This window comes from Tyto alba, unplaced genomic scaffold (genome assembly GCF_018691265.1).
Source record: "Tyto alba isolate M040663 unplaced genomic scaffold, T.alba_DEE_v4.0 Super-Scaffold_48, whole genome shotgun sequence".
NCBI classification, from domain to species: domain Eukaryota; kingdom Metazoa; phylum Chordata; class Aves; order Strigiformes; family Tytonidae; genus Tyto; species Tyto alba.
In genome coordinates this window covers 24,853,671-24,873,569 of record NW_024881324.1, presented here as the reverse complement: position 1 = coordinate 24,873,569, position 19,899 = coordinate 24,853,671, and the positions used below count along the sequence as shown (strand labels likewise).

The 19,899-nt window shown below is 41.5% G+C and overlaps 1 protein-coding gene across 3 annotated transcripts in view; it reads left to right on the top strand.

Moving 5' to 3' along the window:
* TRIO (trio Rho guanine nucleotide exchange factor) overlaps positions 1-19,899 on the top strand; it is a 251,839-nt gene that overhangs the window by 126,574 nt on the left and 105,366 nt on the right. For all 3 annotated transcript variants that reach the window (XM_042806835.1, XM_042806836.1, XM_042806838.1), the window contains exons 12-16: positions 3,021-3,190; positions 4,114-4,288; positions 10,699-10,894; positions 11,529-11,695; positions 19,074-19,193. In XM_042806835.1, coding sequence (XP_042662769.1) covers positions 3,021-3,190; positions 4,114-4,288; positions 10,699-10,894; positions 11,529-11,695; positions 19,074-19,193 — 828 coding nt within the window. The remainder of the gene's footprint in view (positions 1-3,020; positions 3,191-4,113; positions 4,289-10,698; positions 10,895-11,528; positions 11,696-19,073; positions 19,194-19,899) is intronic.

Below are 19,899 nucleotides of genomic sequence, written 5' to 3'. Positions count from 1 at the left end.
TTTAATAACCTGACGGTTTTGTTCATCTGTGGTGGCTTTATTCTAACTTCAGTGGATAAACATCAAGATTATTTTGAGGGGAAGCTGTTTGTCAGAAATTTAATTGGCAGAAAAGTGTAAAAAGCTTATTTGGTACTCTATTAGAGTCACTTTTGCAATGGAAGTGTCACAGAGCTCTTTAGTCACTTCAGAAATGTCTTCGAATTGTTCCACTTTCAGCAGCCTATGAATCACAGCTAGGCAAGTAATGCATGCTAATTACTCTCTTTCGGCACATTGGTAAAACGTCTTTCCTTCCCGAGCAGTAGGCGGTTCAGCTAATGAACTAGGCAAACTGGATGTATTTTTTTTGGCTACCTCGGGGGCAAGACGCCCTGCGGCCAGGGACGGTGTGCTGAGCACTGCGCGGTGCTAGTGCCCTTCTGCTCCGGGCAGCGGGGGTTGCTTTGAACTACGCTGGTTACACAGGGGGAAAGGTCTGCTTGGTCTCCGGCCTCCAGGGCGAGCTTTTGGGGAGGACGTGTTCTCGTGCACAGCACCTCGCCAGCCCAGTGCTCCTAAGTTTCATTCCTCCTGCCAGGGTCCTCTCCACCCGCTTACAGAAGTGGCGGAGGAGCGCGTGAAGTGTAAGAGGTGCGGGGGCGAGATGTCCCTTATGCAGGGCGGACACAAGCCAGCTGCAAAAGACATATTGGAAAAAAAAAAAAAAAAACCTGAAGTGGTTCTTAGGCGCGTCTCGAGCTGCAGTACAGGGTGCTTGCAAGGGAGCCAAGGGGCAAACTTGGTGTAGTCCAAGAAACTCGGAAGGGTTTTAATCCCAGCTTGCCCGTGTTCTCTGAACATCGGGCCTTTTATGAACAGTGCGGTAAGCATGGAGCGTGCAGGACTTCCAGCCAGCACCGAGCACGCTAGGTCTGCAGGCAACAACAAAGTGTTACTCTCAAATGAATATATTTGCACAGTTGCAAACTGCACGGGTAGTGCGTACGCACCGGCGCGCTGGGAAGCTCCCTAAGGTGGTGCCCCCTCTTACTACAATTCAGACATAAACTTCGTAAGATAAGAGAAGAATAAAAACGTGTCTTCTGGGTACTGAAATATGAGTAAAGTTTTCATGTTGTATTGTCAGGCTTCTTGCTCTTGAGTTTCATTTATCTGGGAAGTGAAATTTGTATTCCTAAGTACCCATTTCAATAAAAAAAAAAAAAAAATAATAAATTTGGATGCTGCGTTGGGTTATGCTGGAATGAATGCTGACGAGTGCTTTTGACCCACTTGGTAAATCCTACTGATTTGTGCTTCTTTTAATAAGAAAGACTGCTGTGGCTTGAGCTTGTGTTTACAGCTATGGAGTTGCATTCAAATATGTGACAGTCATTGTCTTTGAAGCATATGAGTCAGAATAACAGCGTGTATGAATAGGCAGTTCCATTTGGAGGGGGGGAGGGAGCAGTAGATTTGTAGAAAAGAGTGGTTAAATGTCATTAATTCTTTCCAATTGTGAAATTTCAGCCGATAGCTTGATGAACTCAACACCTACCTCAGGAAGCATGTAAGGTTCTGAGATAAAAAAACCTAGCTTTGGTTTTAAAACAAAGCTTCAAAGGAACCAATTAATAAAGATCTAGAATCCTTCACTGAATTTTCTATTTTAATGTATCCATTTTTATGATCGGAACATTATACAAACAACAGCATGAAACGGGTATTTCTGTAGAAAAGGTTAAGCAAAGAAATACAGAAAACATTTGCTTTTCTGTCTTTTGAAATTAAGCCAGTTTTGATTGCTTACCGTCTGTACTTTAACTATGCTAACCTTTTAATTAAATTCAAAGTTAATAAAACCTATTTGTATCTCTAAAAAGGCAGAGATTAAAACGTAGTCAGGAGACCGTAATACCTTCAGTCAGATCAGAGTTATTCTTTCAGGATAAAAGCCAAACTCTTAATCCTTGTTCTTGGACTCGCAGCATTTGGGATGTGATGGTTAAGTAAAGAGGAGGGACCAGGTTTGAATGCTTCCTGGGAGAATAGCTGTTTCACTGTGCTGTTAGTGTTGGCGAAGACAGCCGTGCTCCCTCTCTTCAGGCAGTGTTTTTATCAATTGTACAGCAGATCGCTAGTGGCTTGCGGACAAGTAATTTTCACACAGAGCTTAGGGTGCAACAGGTTGCCTCATAAAATTGTGGAAAAGACCACAGTAGGGTTCTAGTGACCGGTGCTGATTCCTAGCTAGCATATACCAAGGGATTTTTGCATAAGCTGCAGTGCGTGGGCAGTTCTGAACGGGGATGTGTGAATGTGTTAAGTAGGGGGGAAAAAAACACTGACTTGCTGGTGGATTTATTTACAGTCGTTTTTGTTGTAATAGCGTGAAGTTGAAATGGAGAGGGTAAACACCATAGCTGTAGAGATCACGATAGAAAAATAACTTCCCACATCCGATTTGTCTCTGCATTTTGTTTTCGGAAATGCCCTTTTCTTCTTCCTTTTTTTGAAGGCCCCTGAAAAGTGTTGATGTTGTCTGTGTGCATGTGTCAGCCTGGCAGTGTAAATTTGATGGTGGCTACAATACATCTCCCTTCCTTCCTTCCTTCCTTCCTTCCTTCCTCCCTTCTCCGAGGGAGCGTTACCATAGCATTTCCCTCCCGGGGACTCTCGCGCAGGGCTGCAGATGGGATTCTCGCTATGAACTCTGTGCTGCTCAGTCGGATACGCTCCGTACTGTAGAAGGAAAATGGGAAAGAAGGGGTGACTTAGCAACACCGATCAAGCCTTCCTGGTATTTCCAAGAAGCAGAAACCTCATTTGAAACAAAGGCTTTTTTTTTTTTTTTTTTTTTTTTTTTTTTTTTTCTTCGTTAAATTGAGGATGGGGTTTTTCTATGAAGAAAAACAAATCCTGTTTGTCCCCCTCCCCACCCCCAGTTTGTTTTCTCTTGTTCAGGGAGATTGATTTGGAAGAGTGACTGCCTGATCCTGGGTCCTACGTTTCTTTTTTTTTCCCTCTCTCTCCTTTAGCTGTGGACATGGCTTGAAGAGCTGCAGAAAGAACTGCTTGATGATGTCTATGCTGAGTCTGTGGAGGCTGTCCAGGACCTGATTAAACGTTTTGGTCAACAACAACAGACCACTCTGCAGGTTACAGTCAATGTCATAAAAGAAGGTGAAGATCTAATACAGCAACTAAGGTAAAACAAATTTTTATTTAAATGTCTTCTGGTGTACATCTGATATTCTGTGAGGCTCTTTCCGTTTTGTAGGGTAGAGATGGTGACTACAAGATACGACCTATAAATAAAACTTGTAAATATTAGGACTACAATGATGTTTCATGCTGTACGGATGGTCTCTAACCCTCTGTTTACAGGAAGCTCAGCTTAGAAACACTATCTCCACAAGATTTTGTTTACATAAACTACCTTTTTGATAGGAGCAATCGTATGTCTTTGTAGTCTGACATTCAGGGCTCCACAGCATTTTGAATTCTGAGCAGGAGCCTTTTTACAAAGAGACACTTGAAATTGTTTTGCAGACTGCGAAGTAACTTTATGGTAGTAAAGATCACCAGTTTGCAGTCCATTTCATTCAGTAATAATCTAAATAAATTTGGGCCACAGCTGCACTGGTCCATGTTTGCTGCAGGAGCTGATACTATCATATCTAAATTGGCAGATTTTATACTCAAGTAAAAGATTAAGTAATTTTTTTTTTATTATTATCTAATTTTGATTTTTTTCATTGCCAGGAAGGTTCAGTGAAAGCAAATAATTATCATATGCCACTTCCTTTTTACAATAAAAGGGTTTGTCTCTGGTTTTAAATTTTATTCTTCCTGTAAACAGAGTGTCCTTAAATGCTGAATTAGTAAAAAAAGTAAGTAATCGGATTACCTAATGTTTTTTCAAGTACTAGAACATAATTTGTACTTTTATTAATAAAGATATATAGACTTAGCTTTCATATAATACGGCTTGCACTGAGCTTATCTGAAACAGCTTTACATTTTGTGGTCATGTATAGCATCCAAATTGTACGGGGTTTTTTTTCAATAATAACTCTTTTTTTTTTTTCTTTTTTTCTTTCCTCTTCCTCTTCTCTCTGCTTTGAACAGGGATTCTGCCATTTCTAGTAACAAGACCCCCCATAACAGCTCAATCAACCACATAGAGACGGTCCTGCAGCAGCTGGATGAGGCCCAATCTCAGATGGAGGAGCTTTTTCAAGAACGCAAGATCAAGCTTGAGCTGTTTCTGCAGCTCCGCATATTTGAAAGAGATGCAATAGACGTGAGTGTCTGCTCTTGGAGTTGCACCACACACACTTCTTCTCTGACGTGGAAATGTTTATGCTGAGATTGTTGAGTAGTTGCATTGGCACGTGGCTCAAATGACTGATAGACTTAGTTCTTACCTGAACTTTTGGGCTTTAGGGCTTCTGTCTTGTACATGAAAGTGTCAGGAGAGTACTTAGCTGAGGTTTTTGATTTTAACTCAAGCTCTGATTGGCTCCAAGTGCATCTTTAAGCAAGTGTCTTGTAACATCATAATGTACCAGTTGCTTCACCTTCTGAGTTTGGTGTGAATATCAATCTCCCTTGATATACCTAGTATGCTTGCAGTTAATCTGAGTAAGACTTGAAAGATGCTTTAGTACAAACCCTCTAAACTGTTCCTTTGTCATAACACCCTCTTCCCTTTCATTTCCAAATCAGCAGTCTTTTTTCAGTTGGCAACTATAAGTGGTGTTTGGAATTCTGTTTTAATCTTTGGGGATGTTTTATGGGCTGTCTGTCTGTCTTTTTTTTTTTTTAAATAAGATTCTTTTCCACCTCTGAAAATAATCCAAAAGCAGTTGTAGTGCCACACCCCTGCAAGACTTCAGGAAGTTTTGAGACCGTCCAAATTTTGGAGGAGAGTTACAGCTTATCAGTTGGAAAGTTTCTGTTTGTGTGCAGGGACATGTGTACAGAGATGAAACTCTACATGGAGCTTAGGTTAATAGAATTGCATTATAAAGCTTCAGCTAAGTTCATGCGTTTTTTGTAAAACCACTAGTGCTGTACACAGTGACTGAAACTGAGTTGGTGCCTCAGAAGGCTCAGGGTTATCCGTGGTGAATGATCCTGTCCGAGTACATAATGGCTTATCTCAAGACCCTGGAACCCAGGAGTTACAGTGATAATTTTACCCCTTTGCTTGTACGTAGTAAAAGCTGCAACTGCTGGTGGGATATGAATGGTGTAAGGGCAAAAAAGTGGAGGCTTCTGGTTTAGCCAAGCACACTGTTAGGTGCAGTGCAGGGATAGGCAGACACGGTTCCTCGGTCGGTGCTCCCAGAGGAAGCGAAAGTGTGCGCTCCGCAGTAATAACGACTCTGGTGTGAAGGAGGACTAAGGAGATTCTCGGTTTTGCAATTCACGCTAGTCTGCGGGGAGTTTGCTGCTTTGATGATGTGAGAGTCGCTGTCCTGCGTGTGCAGGGGAAGGGTTTTGGCAGAACTGTGATTGCGTTAGTTAGTTGGATGACTGGTGTATGGGGAGGAACATAAAAGGTGTCCCCCTTCCGTAGGATGGTCAACAATTTTACGGTCTCTGCAGAAGTGAGGCGCGGTGCTCAGTGCCTGTGTGATGTCCTCAGAGCGCTTCTATTGAGGAAATGAAAGCTGGGGGAGGGGCAAGGCATGCCAAGAAAACTAACGGAAGGATCAGGTTGGAGGTGTGAGTGAAGTTCATGATGAAGGTGATTGTTCTCTGCTGTAGGTTACGTAAACCAGGATTCTGCAATAGCAGAAGGCTGTTGCAGAAGCCCTGCTTTGCAGATGTGTTCTAGTCCTTTCAGTGCAGGGCAACAGCTGTATAGATAGTAGTACCTCTGTGTATGTTGTTTGGTGACGCCCATAGAGTTTTGCATTGGAAAGCTGCAAACCCTGACTTGACAGGCCTTGGTTTTCATAAAGCTGACGCTTGGCATACTTCACATTTTGGCACATATAACATAAAGCAAAGTACCAACTAATTTATCATCAAGAGTTTTGGCGTATTTTGTTTGTATGGCTTGGAAGGAAAAATCATGCTTATTTGAGATTGCCAAGGAGCCCTCCAGGGGACAAAATGACCCTGTCTGCACAGCATCTTCTGCAAAATGTTGATTGCTTTGCTGTGTCTGTACCACGTCCTCCTCTGCTTCCTCAGCAAAGCACACTTCTCTCTTCCCTCTCCCTGAAGGCAGACATCTGTTTGGAAACTTCCAGGAAGAAAATGCAGGGACTAGTTCTAAGCCAGTTGTTGGAAAGCAGAAGCTCAGCTGAAGTAACATGATAGTGAGGAGGAGCCAGATGCCAGCTGGGAACTTGCAGACCTTGTTTTGACCTCCTCCTTTGTCAAGGATTGTGTGTGACTGGTCCAGTCAATGAGGACTTGGCCGTAGGAGTTCGCTCAGGGCAGCATCCTGTGAGGACAGTTTTTCTGGAAGGCGAGTGATGTTTCTAGCTTGTCTTACTGCTTGCAAAATAACACAGGCTGAAATGGGACAAAGGGTTCCCCAAGCACTGCAGGATCATGCCGTGCAGCTGTGCTTCTGGGGACGGCGGTGAGATTTTCCTGCAGGGTTAGTTGCCCTCTTGTCCTTATTCTTCCCTTATTACTTGCCGAGAAAATACTCTGTTTCTTTCAGTTTCTGACTTATTCTACAGCTTTTCAGATTCTCCTGCTCTTCTGAAATTGCTGTAACTGCAGCACTGTCTCTGTCTCCCCCCTTTGCTCTTGGCATATACTCTTGACCTTCTCTATCCTCAGTGGGCTTTTCAGTGCCACTGGTGTGATCTATTTGAAGGACTATGGTGTGAACGTCTGTATTAACTAAAGGCAAGAAGGAGCAAAATAATGCATGCGAAGATTCCCTTGCTAGGGTGATCACTAGTGTAAGGAAGATGTGTATGGACCTAGCCAGTGGGAAGGTAACACTGCTGGCAATGTATGCTGTCCAAAATGTGTGTGTCTCATCTGTGTCTCTGCATTTTTGCCTGTCTGTAACTTAAATGCCTCGAGACCTATGTCAGGGCTCCACACAAAGCATACCACACACTTTTCAACTCACGGCTTTATCTCAACTCTATTTTTGGACCATACTTATAAGATGCCTGTTAAGTCATACAGCTGAAAAGGCAAGGATGCAAAGTGCTGGATCACAGCGACCTGACTCTTCTCCCTTTCTCGTTTTCCCTTTTTCTTTCTCCCCAGCACGTATTTTCCAGATCCTGGTTAGCACTCAGTTGGTACAAGGAATGCTAGTTAGACCCTTCTGAGAAAGAGACCCCTGGTTCTTTATTTCATTCCCACTCAGTGTGGAAGAGTCGTCATCCCTTCTGTGTTATACCCTGCCTTGTTTCCTGTCACTGTTACCTTTACATTTGTTAAAACCTAGGAATGTCAGGCAGCTCAGACTCTGCACTAGGAACTTCTTGAGTGGTAAGTAGTTGCGCTGTGTTTATGCTGGGTTGTCCATTTCCTGAGAGCTGTATCAATTTTGATTCAGTTACTTTAGAAGTCTCTTAGTCATTCATCTCTGTTCTGTTTTTTTAATGCTAATTGTCTAGACAAAACTTTACCAAAAAAAATAGGAGTCTGCTTGCTCTAAGAGTGTTGCTTGTAAAGCAGAGCTTCAGGGGAAGTACTGAAGAGTGTGGGCAGAGAGGGCTTTAATGCACGTTATTTTTTTTTAACTCTGCCCTTAAAGCATTTCAGATTTGCACGGTGGGTGCATTGGCTGAAATAGATCACCTTGTGTCACCTAATTACTGCTGAAAAAATGTAAGGATCACTGCCTTTGTTAGGAACCTCAGTTGTGATGTTCACTGACTTATCTTTCCTATGAGTGTAGGATATGCTGGCATTATTTATTTCAACTGTGGGCTTCCTGGTCTTTTGATGGAGACAAGGAATGTTTTGCTCACATACAGAGTGTTTCAGACTGCTTTAAACAATATGTGGGCCATGATCTTAACCTTGGAGTTGTATGAAATAACATGGGAAGAAGTTATAATTCTTACTGTTGTTTGTTGTTGTTCTTTGGAGGCAGTATCACTGAAACCTCTTGGCTAAGGTGACACACAGTGTTGACCTCTTAAAACTACATGTTGTTCATATTAGGTGCAGTGAATCTCAGGATAGTCTACGAGGACGTTGTGACTACAATCTACTTAAATCATTATTATAAAAATACTGACATTTAGCCACAGCAATGCCCTATTGTGAGTTTATTGTGATTAGTGCTTTATTTCCACTCAGGTTGCCAGTGAGAGAGGCAAGGTTTTGGCATCTGTTCTGAAGGGAGATGGACTGGCTTTGCTTTTGAAACAGTGGCATAAGTGTGCCATGTTAAATCTTAACCCACTCTGTAATGGTCTTTAGAAAGACGATGAAAGATGATGTTTTGATGTCAGAGTTTCACCACTTTGGTGCTCAGGCTTCTCAGTTTGACCAAGTCTAACTGCAATTACTTCTATCGTATGAATGCTAACTGAACTAATGAAACTAAGATGGTAAATCTGATTTGTGAGAACTTCCATAGTGCAGCGGATGGTTCGAAGAAACAAATGTTAGATGACCTCCACTGCTTTTAGTAATGTATGAACAGAATTTTGAAGAAAAGCTGGGAAAAGCATGTTTGAGGTGCGTGAGAGCAGACAAGGTGGGTAGCTGGAAGCAAGCTGTTTCTCAGGCTGGATTGTCAGGAAGACTTGAAGTTTCTGAAGCATTTCAGGTTGGTTAAAAGGAGATGAAGAGCAGAGAGGGGTGATTAGACATGCTGGGCTTGGACCAGCTAAAAGGGAAATAAAGGGAATTTGTGAACGGTTTTGTGGGGGGGGGAAGCCACTCAAAATACATAAATAGATTGTGTGTGTCATCTTTAGACCACATGGAAGAGAGATGAAAGAAGCTTCAAGAAGTGTCTAAAAGCCTTGTCCTTTATGTCTTCCTGCATCCCTTGTCCATCAGCTTTTCTGTTTTCAGTGTTAACCCTGAAATGTGAGTTTCTGCCTGTTTTCACTTTGGTAGAGCTAGCTGATTGGGCTAAGGGATTGCGAGTAGCTGCACTAATTGCTTGGTATCTCCCGTCATGGCATGGCACAAAACTTGAATACTTAGTGAATCAAGTAAAATTTTTGCTTAACACCTTTAAAACGGGAAGTAGCTCACTGGTGCCACAATTTTAATAGTAATTGCTTGATGTGTCCATTACTTATGGTGCCATGTGAGCAGAATGGAAACAAGCCTTCAAGAAAGATTGTAGCTGACTGCAGAAACTTTATACAGATGATTTAATTTTGCTTTCTCCTCAATTCTCTTTTTCTAGAAGGCTTGTTTCCCTGGAATTTCTGTTGCAGTTTAACTGTCTCGGTAACTTCACAGCTCTGATTAACCACTTGGAAAGTGTAGTGGCATATTTCTTCTGCTGACAACAAATGACTTCGGTTAACGTTTATGCAGTCAGCTACTTTGCTGCTAGTGCCCGTTTAGTCAAATCCTCTTTTTGCTGTGTCTTGCTGCATAAATAGGTATTTTCCTGTCATTTAGCACCATTCACATCAGTTTGTCCGACTCCTGAAATCATAGAACTCTGGAGCTAAGCCATACTTGGTTCTTGATACCTATTATTTTGCTTTCGCAATGAACTGCAGTGGTTTGTGGCAAAACTGCTGAAAATTCTGAAAACCAAAATTATTACAGGCTTAAGGGATAAGCATGTAAGACAGATTTGTTTGAAATAACTGATGCATCAAACCTGTGACATAAAAACTCAACCTACTGTGATCAATGAGGATTGCAAGCATTATCTGTTAGACTTAAAAATAATTTTGTATCTTAATTAGAAGGAATAGTTTGCATTTCAGCCAGGTTTTGCAGTATGATTTGGAAAATCCACTTATGTGGACAGACAGGGAGGACTTATTGTTGTGATACATGCGTTTAAAAAAAGGTACTTCCTTAGGAGGCCCAAAGGAGGGTAGCTATGACTGAGAGTAAAATCCAGAATTGAAGTGTAAACTGACGTGTAGCTGAATGATTTCAGCAAGCAAATTTAGCTCTGGCTTTACAGTAATGTAATGAAGTAGTACTTTCTGGTTTTCTCCATTTGCGAAGTACCCTGCCTTTTGTGACAAGTAGTGCTTCTCAGTTGTCTGGCAGAAGTCAAAGTTGCTCACAGAGCCTGATGCTTCCTGCTCACGGAAGGGTAGAGCTGGCTTTTCTGTAAAAGGGCTTGAGAGTGGCATAAGTGAAAGCTAAGATGGCTCCTGATGTGTGAATCATTACTTGGTACAGTCTGAAGAATTGAGAAGATGATTTAGATCAACATTTTACTTGAAAAGTGGAGATGAAAACATTTTGACTTCATCTGTTTCACGAGTGATGTGTTGATGAAGGATTACCTTAAACAAGGCAAGGGTACCCAGAGTACTGCAAGCACTGGTTGAAGGAGAGCTGTAGTGGTTCTCAAAGAGATTCTTCCAGATTGTTTGCCGAGACTTAAAATCCATGCTAAAACAGCCTATGTCTGAACCATGTCAAACCTGATCAGTGAAGTCAGTCAACAACGAGCAACTCAAGTTCCTGACCTCCATCGTAAGTGCAACGCTGGAAATAAACATATGTTGTGTAACGGGTAACTGAGCACTGTCTTCTTCCTTTTTCCCCTAGATCATTTCAGACCTCGAGTCTTGGAATGATGAGCTCTCTCAGCAGATGAATGACTTTGACACTGAAGATCTTACAATAGCAGAACAGAGGCTCCAGCATCATGCGGACAAAGCCCTGACCATGAATAACTTGACCTTTGATGTCATCCACCAAGGGCAGGATCTGCTGCAGTATGTAAATGAAGTGCAGGCATCTGGTAAGATGGCTCTTTCGTGCTATTCCAGTCAGTGGCTTTATAAGAATTATCCAGTTGTCTCTCCATGCGATGTCTGAAAATAACAGAGGTGCTGATTAACTGCAAACTGGAGACATGTGGATGTTTATTTTTTTTTTATCTTTATACTCAAAACATTTGATAGTGTTCATGAGAATATACTGTTAATGTGAAACATAATTTTTATCTAATAGTTGGAAACACCTGAAGATGGTTAGGTTTTAAAGGAAGGGATTCATTCTGCTCAGGATGTCAGGGAAATTAGAGTAAATAGCAGGGAGTTAATTTTATAGTTAATCGGAGCAATGCTATCAAGCCAAAATTTTCAGCTTTATAGTAGTAAGTCTTCCTTTTTTTGTTTCTTATGCCCCTTCACTTGATGTTTTTAACTATGCACAGTCACCTAGGGTACGTCTCAGACTTTTTAAAAAAAAAAAAAAAAAGTTCATATTGTGTCTTTAAAGACTGCAAAACCCTATGCTCAGTTAAGGAAATGCCCTGAGGATCAAGTTGAACTTCGAGAAGGAACCGGAAAAATAAGTGTAGAAGTGTGGAAACGGGCTGTTTGTCTCGGGAAGGCTTGCAAGTCCTTGACAGGACGACTGGCTGATTACAGGTGTGGAGCTGCTTTGTGACAGAGACGTGGACATGGCCACTCGCGTGCAGGACCTGCTGGAGTTCCTGCACGAGAAGCAGCAGGAGCTGGACGTGGCGGCGGAGCAGCACCGGAAGCACCTGGAGCAGTGCGTGCAGCTGCGCCACCTGCAGGCCGAGGTCAAGCAGGTACGCGGGCCGCGCCCCGCCCCCGGGGGGGCGGAGCCTTGCCTCTGATTGGGCCAGGTCCGCGCCTGTCCGCGCACGCGCGCGCGCTGGCGGTTGGAGGGGGGAGGGACTGAACTGAGCAGCCGAGGAGCTCCGTCCTCTGTTGACGTCAACTTTGCGGCAGCAGCCCCGTATTTCGACTAACGTTAAACCCATGCTCTTATCATCTACGTGGTGATGAACAAAAATGTTTAGTGATACACCTTCCAGTACTTAAAAGGGTAGCTATAGGACGATGGGTAATGCCTTTAAACTGAAAGACGGCAAATTTAGACTAGATCTGAGGGAGAAATCCTTCCCTGTGCGGGGGGCGAGGCGCTGGCCCAGGGTGCCCAGAGCAGCTGTGGGTGCCCCCTCCCTGGAAGGGTTCAAGGCCAGGTTGGACGGTGCTGGGAGCCCCCTGGGCTGGGGGAAGGGGGCCCTGCCCGTGTCCGGGAGATTGAAACTAGATGATTGTTAAGGTCCCTTCCAACTCAAGCAGTTCTATGATTCTATGATAGTCTCTGCACACCGGCCTAATACTTTTTGATATATTGTTCGGGACATCTACAAATAGTGATAATATCAGCGTGGTTCGCTTTCCGGGAGAAGAAAAATGAAGTTTTGCTTCTCCTGGCAATAAAGTGGCAAGTTTTGAGGTCCTTATCTGATAGACACCAAAACCTCTGGTGAATTTGAGATGCTGTGGGCAAAACCACTGAAGTAGGTGAAAGTTTAAAAATCAAATAAACAAACTCTAGAAAGGTAAGGTCTTGTTTACACTTGGCAGCATCACAGAAGTCTACTACAGCCTGTTGTATTAGTATGTCCCATAATGGCTCCCGGTGCAACTTGTCCTTTTTCTGTTTTTGTTGTGAGCTCTTAGAAAATTTCATCTTCCTTATGAGATTGTGAATGAGGACTTCCGAATTGTGAAGTTATATGAAAGGGGTCCAGTTAGCACAGGAGAGGTGACCAGAAGGTTCCCAGAGTATTTGCAGGCAGCGGGGGGTTACTCTGTAGCAGCAGACCCAAAGTTTCTGTGTGGTCTTGAATGAAAGGAACGCAAGGAACTGGTATGTCTGCTGGTGGTGCAATCTAGGCGTTAATCAAATGCATGACTTTCTAGTTCAAGCCTTTGCATACTCCGCCGAACCACCCTGTATCTGTTTTAGCACTTGTTCATCTTCGTAAATGCAAATTACAAATGACTCCTTTCATGTGAGTAATTTTTGAGATAAAGATATTGCAGATCAGGGTAGTTTCTGTACTCGGTTGCATACTGTCTTGAGGATGAAGGAAAACAGTGCACATTTGCAAAGGAAAGAAAAAATGAAAGAATGTGAAAGCCACCTGAGGCAGTCTCATCCCTCTGCGGTACATCAGTGGGTTAGGATGGGATGGGTAAGTAAGAAAAAGAAGTTGTTAATTCAACTTGTACTGAAATAATATTCAGTTACAAAACAGAGTACAGCACTTGGGTAATATTTCAAAGACACACAATTAAATAGTCATTTATATTTCATGCTCTCACAATACAGTAAGTACCTTGCTCCACGAGCTTTGTTTGTATGCAAGTTAAATGTGACGACATACACACGTGTTTAAAAGCTGTGTTTGCAGAACAAAGTTTCTGTATTTTACAGATCTAAGCAGATGATGAACATCATGAGTTGTAGAAGAATATCCATGTTGCACTTAATATGTGGTTTGCAAGTCATTCCTGTAAGAACCTCATAACTTCTTCAAAGCGCCCTGACTAAAACTGAAGCTCAAGTTTAGATTTTTTAAGAAAGATAAAAATGAGTTAATCTTATAATAAAGATATAGGTTGTATACTATTCTAGCCCAGCTGCCTTTTCTTAATAAAATGGGATTTAAGAGAAAAAACAGATTCTATTTTATATTCCTAGAACACATCTCTATGAAGTGGGATTTTATGTTGAATTAAATGCCATAACAGACGTGATTTTTCAAACAAGCCTACATGAACATGTAGCTGACAGAATGTTCATGTATTACAAACTACTTATCCAGATTTTAATTGTGAAGATTAACCTGCAATACTCCCCTAGCCTGAAGGCCTAAAAATTGAATGGAAGTAAAACTGAATGTTATAGTCTCATGCGATTTCTTTTGACCGCTCTTTGGAATGCTTTGGGGCTAGTAGCTCTTAGTTTTATGACGTCAGTTGCCTTTTCAGAAAACTACATCAGATTTATTTTAGTTTTTATTAAATATCAGGAAGCATGATCTTATCCTGTTTCTTCTCCACTGGGAAAAATTCGGCAGGTCACAGCAGGTGCTTTACCTGTGAGTAAAATGACACGGTAAACCTCCTTTTCAATCTGTTTTGTTCATATTTTGTTGCCTGAAGCAGTGAACACATGGTTTTCCAGTTCAATTACTGTGATTTTTCTGCCAGATTTATTGTTGATGAACTGTGTGCAAGCATAGTTATTATGTAGATGGGATACTGTCTCCATTGCTAGGATTTTAATAAGATTTCTGTTTGAATTTTTTCTGCCAAACTGATGTCACTGCTATTGTATTTTTGCATACATATATAAAAAATGGTAAAATACAGAGCGTGTAGTCATGTGGAAGGGTTAAACTGCAACACTGCAGGAATTTTTCCATAGGGTTCATCTCTCAGACTACCATAATGGAGGCCAGAAAACTGTCTCCTGGCTTAGTTTCTCAGTCAAATACCTGCAAGGAGTCTCTTCAGAACTAGGTAATGAAACTTGGAGCTTAGTGAAATCTTACCGAATAATCAGAGAAGGCAGGTAAAAATGTCCATTGTTGCTTCTCCCTTAACTACCTTACCAGTTCTGCTTTGTGTCACTGAAGTTCTCTAGATCAAGCCTCGGGACTAGGAGGAAGCAGAAGGGCCAGAAGACAAACAGAGGTTTAAAGAAAACCTGCAAAGAATTTTCCCGTCAACTTGGCATAGGTGCAGAAAGGGCAAAACCAGGTAGAAGATTACAGTGGAGGAAAACCTCAGAAGATAGGGGGAAGGGGATGCTCACTGGAATAAGAAGGGACAGCTGTATATGGGAAAAATAACATGGAAAGGAGGATGTGACCATTTTATACAGGGCAGGGACATATGAGTAGATAGAGGCAGAGAAATAGTTAAGAAAATACCCATCTCATCCAGAGCTTCACTTGCATGTTTGGCAAACAACCTTTTTTATTTTAATCACCTAAAATATAGCTGCTGAATTACTTACTGCTGCAGTCACTCCCATGTACTCACTTTGTAGAATTAATGCTTTGCTCTGCTTAACATGCAGCATTTGCCTGGGTCAAAATCTCTAGCAAGCTCCAAAACCAATCCAGTTGGTTTTACTATGCTCATTAAGCCTTTTAAGTGCACTATCGTCTGCTGCTCTGATCTTGGATATATACCTATGTATTCATATCTGTACAACAGAGTACAGATACTTGTACCAAGTACAAGCTTATACCATCAAGGGTACTGGGAGCGGTTTTGTGTTCTCACATGCAAATCTTTTAGCTTGGTGCAAGCACAGTCCAGTGTTTGAGCTCTGATTCTCCCAAAATACTACTCGGGAAGAGTGTCCTGGCACTGCGTATAGTGCCATATGGATATGAAAATGTAGCTAGGGCAGCAGGCTTAAGCAGGTGTGTCTCGTGATCATGTTTAGTTACAGTCAAAAATCAGTCCAAGAAACTAATCTTAAATCAAGCATTTGTCTATAGAGCTCTACCTGTTTGACCCTTTCAGGTGTCCCAAACTCTGTTTCATTTCCACATTTTTGCCGATGCTCTGCTGATGCTTTTCTAGCCTGCTGAAGGCTCTGGGGGGAAAGATGGGGTGTGTAGTCTACCCAGAGAGTGAGGTGATGGGAACATGCCAGCCAACACGGGAGGGCAGCAGCCGTGGAGGAACAGGCTCGCTATTTACTGGTGCTTCTGTTTTCCCCTTGAGTCAGAGCAGAGCGAAGGGGAAAGTGCTTGCTGGCAGCTTTCCTCCTGTTAGTTCCACCAGCTTCTGCACTCGCACCCTGATCTGCAGCAAGCAGGAGGGCAAATCAGTGTGTTTGAAATGGCAGGTTCTGTGCTAGCTGTCTGTGCTGTGTATGAAGGGATGACAAGTCAAGAGGAGCTTTGAGCTGGTGCTGCTTAAGCATTCTTCTTCTTCAGAAATTCTTTGGAGAAGGCTAAATGTATTTAAACCCTAAGAAGGTGTGTTTTGTGACACTATACCTGGAAGAATTATTTTGTAAGGTAGAGAGAGAGCTTAGAACTGCTTTCATAAGACAAAGTAGAAATAAAAAAAGACATTTAAAAAAATTCTTCCGCCCCCCTGTGTTCTTATGGGCAAGTTCTTTCCTCCAAACTTAGTTTCTGTCTACAGTCTGTTGGACCCAGCTGGTTCCCTCAGAAGTTGTCCTGTTTTCTTGCACCTGAGGCTTACCTGGGCTTGCTCCCTTGAGTATTAACAACCTCCAGGTGTCTTAACAACTTAGAAACAAACTCCCAGCTCCTTTCATGGTCCCTTTCATGTGTCCCCACGCTGTGGTCTGGAAGCATCTCCTTGTGACAGGAGAGGTTGTTCCCAGTCCAGAGCCATCTTCTCCCTCCCCTCAAGGCTCCACCTGACCCAGCGCTTTCTCCCCAAAGGAGCAGAATGTGCACCCAGTTACATGTCTGGGAGGTGCTGTCATCCTGTACGTCTACACAGCAGACTTACTCTTTTCTACAGACTTGCAGGATTTATATAGAATTCAAATACACACTGTCGGGGAGGGGGGAAAAAAAACAACCAACCAACCAACCAACCAAAAAAAAAACCAACCAAACCAACCAACCAACCAAACAAAACAAACCAAAAAAACAACAACAAGAAAAAACCCAAAACAAACAAAAAAAAAAAAAAAAAAAACCAAAAAAAAAACAAACAAAAAAAAAGAAACAAAACAAAACAAACAAACAAAAAAAAAACCACAAAACAAAAACCAAACAAAAAACCCCCAAACTTAATAGCTATTCATTGCGCAGAGAGAAGTGGGGAAAAACTGCATTACTAATACAAGAGTATTGCAGTCTGGATAAGCCAGAGCGTGAGACTGTGATGCAGATTTGAGGGAATGGATGTTGTGTCAAGATGTCTAGACCTCAGTTGCTTCAAGCTGTTCAAGATATGTTGGAGTGCACTTTGAATATAGACTACATGCCTTTTGTTTTTTATGGATTTGTTTTTTAATAGGTTGTCCTGTGCTTTCAGTCTATGACTATAGTGATGTCATCCTGATTCACTTAGTAACAACCCGATGCTGCAGCGTTAATGGCAGTGTCATGTGTGGATCACTAGATGAGAGTATTTAGTGTTGATCTAAGTGTGTAGTTTGGTACTTAATAAGTGTTGAGAGCTAACTGTGATTTGTTAGTTAATATATTTATTACCAGTGGTTAAAGGTCTAAAATGAATTAGTAGGAAAAGGTTAGAGAAGGTATGCTTAAACTGATTATTTTAAAATCAACTGAGCCTGAAGGAATTCACCCTAGAATGCCTAGAAAAGTGCCCGAAATAATGTCATAGACATTAGTGCTTATCTTCTCCAAACTTCTGGAGATTGGATGAGATTCTGGAGGCCTAGAACTCAACATCTACTCAGAAATGGGAAAGGATTAGCTAAGGGAGGATTATAGGTCAGCTAGTTTAACATAATTCCCAGGAATAATATTGAAACAAGTAGATTATTAAACCTGAACAGTGACGAGGAGAAAAGGCTAGCATAGAGTAATTAGGCAGAGCTTCCTGCTGATAGATCCTGTTGATAAATACCCGTCTTCCTGACAAGCTAACAGGTCTTCTGGGTAGAGGTGAAAAAGCAGATGACATAGATCTTCCTTCTGTTAAAGCTTTTAAAATAGTTCAGTTCAGTCTGTTTGGCCCTAGCTTACTATGGGAATGTCATTTGAGACTGCATTACCAGGATAACTTCCTGGGGAACCATACTCAGTAACCAAAGCTATTGAGAGACTCACTAGATTGGAAAAGAGATTTCAAAATTTAAAAAAGTAATCTGTGGAAGTCTGTGTATGGAAACTAGTTCATGTTTTCAGTCAGAAAATGTACATGGTAGAGATTATGCTTTTAAATTTGAAGATAAAGGCAAAAGAAGCTGGAAAAGGAATTCGAGTTCATTGGAAGACACTGCATTACAGTTCAGAATTATTGATGTATGGGACGATCGTGCTGCAAGAAGGATATGAATTCTATTAGTGACAAATACAGAGCATGATGTACTGGTGGGAATAATCAGCTGAACAAATACAGCTCAGGGGTAATTGCTGGCTGAGCAGCAGTTCCTTAGAAAAGCTGTACAGGTGACAGTGAATTATGTCCAGCTTTACTCAGTATTTGAAAAATTTTTACCAAATTCATGGTTATCAACTGGAGAGAGCTCATGAAAGAGCAATGAGAAATATAAGGCACCTAACTTCACATGGGAGAGATTGAAGAGATTGTGGTCAATAAAACGAGGAATCTAGAGAGGGACCTGAGTAATGTTCTTGATGGAGAGAGGAGTGGGAAAACAAAGCTGATGCAAAGAGGGAGAAAAGGTGGTCTTTTTTTCCTTTTTTATTTTTTTTTTAATTTTTTTTTTTCCTCTCCTGTTGTGGACAGGAGAATTGAAATGAGCCAAAATTACAGCAAGAGAGATTTCAGTGTTAGACATTAGACAGACGTTTTCTGGTGAAAGTGTGGAATTGGAGTCTTGAGTCACAAACAAGGCACAGATCTTTTGGGAAGGGATTTAAGGTTGCATGTGCCTGTTGTTGGTAAGGCAGGCACTGGGTGGCCTCCTGTGGCTTCTCCCCACCAAGGGATTCTTCTGGTTTCCATGGATGTGTCATTGAAGGCACATTCTGCAAACCGAAAATCTTTAAGCAGTTAGAAGACACTCAATGATCACATTTTTCTCAACATTAATAATAAAAATTATTTGCTTACTTTTTGCTAAGCTGCATATCCTCAGTTTACATTACTGACGCTGGCTCTTAAGCGAGTATCACTTGTAATTTGTTCTTGTTTTCCAGGTGACAGAAATGGTACACAACCTTGTTCAGAGCATAAACTGAAACCACAAACCATGTAGTAGTTGACCAAAAGATATGAGTTGGCAGCCAACTGAAATTATAGTGAATGTAATCTGCTGTGTTTATTGAATATATAAGTCACTGTAAATATATAATTATTAATTATTTAGTCATCAATTCCAGTCCTACAGGTGACCCTAAATGTTTTTGTCCTTAGCAACGATGCTCCTCTTGCTGGTTGGCAGTGGAATTGCATATTTCACAGTCTTTTCTTTTGTTACAGGTTTTGGGCTGGATCCGAAATGGAGAGTCAATGTTAAATGCTGGGCTTATCACTGCTAGCTCTTTGCAGGAGGCAGAACAGTTACAGAGGGAGCATGAGCAATTTCAACATGCAATAGAGGTAAATGTACCGTTTCAGTGGCCACAGCCAAGAAGTCCTGTATCACAGTTCATGAGTCACTATAAATAGAACTGTTGGGATCACACTACAACATTTTGAGTTTAGGAAAAGTTGTTGAAATCATCTTATAGCAAAGAGATAAAAACACTGACTAGGAAGGTGGTTTTTTGTTCTTGCTCATTTTGGAGCTGCAATTCCAGGTGAACACATCTTCTCTGTACCTTTTTGCATCTTTGTAAAGCGATCGCTGTTCACAGCAATTTTACTGAAAGCAGTGTTTCCTTTTGTTAGAATACAACATATAATGCAAATTGTTAAAGTTAAGAATAAATACAACAGCAGATGTCAGGTTTGTGTATTCTGATATGGTCCTTTAAAGTTTTCTTTTTTGTTTGAGAGTAGATTTCACTGAAATTTGTGTGTGGTGGTGTGTCCATCCTCCTGCCATGACTTCAAACTAAAGTTATCCGATTGGTCATATCTCTGCAAAAAATAGGCAGAGATCTTAAGATTGGCTGAAATGTAATACTATTAATTTATATGCACTATGGAGGGACTTACAATGATATTGATTATATATAGCATATGTTTTTTTAAGAACTTTACTTCTGTTTAAAGATTAACTAGCATTCTTGTTCGGGAAAACCATTTTCAGAAGTACTCTGTCTTGCAGTAACTCTTTCATGTTCGTTTGCTATTTGGTGGA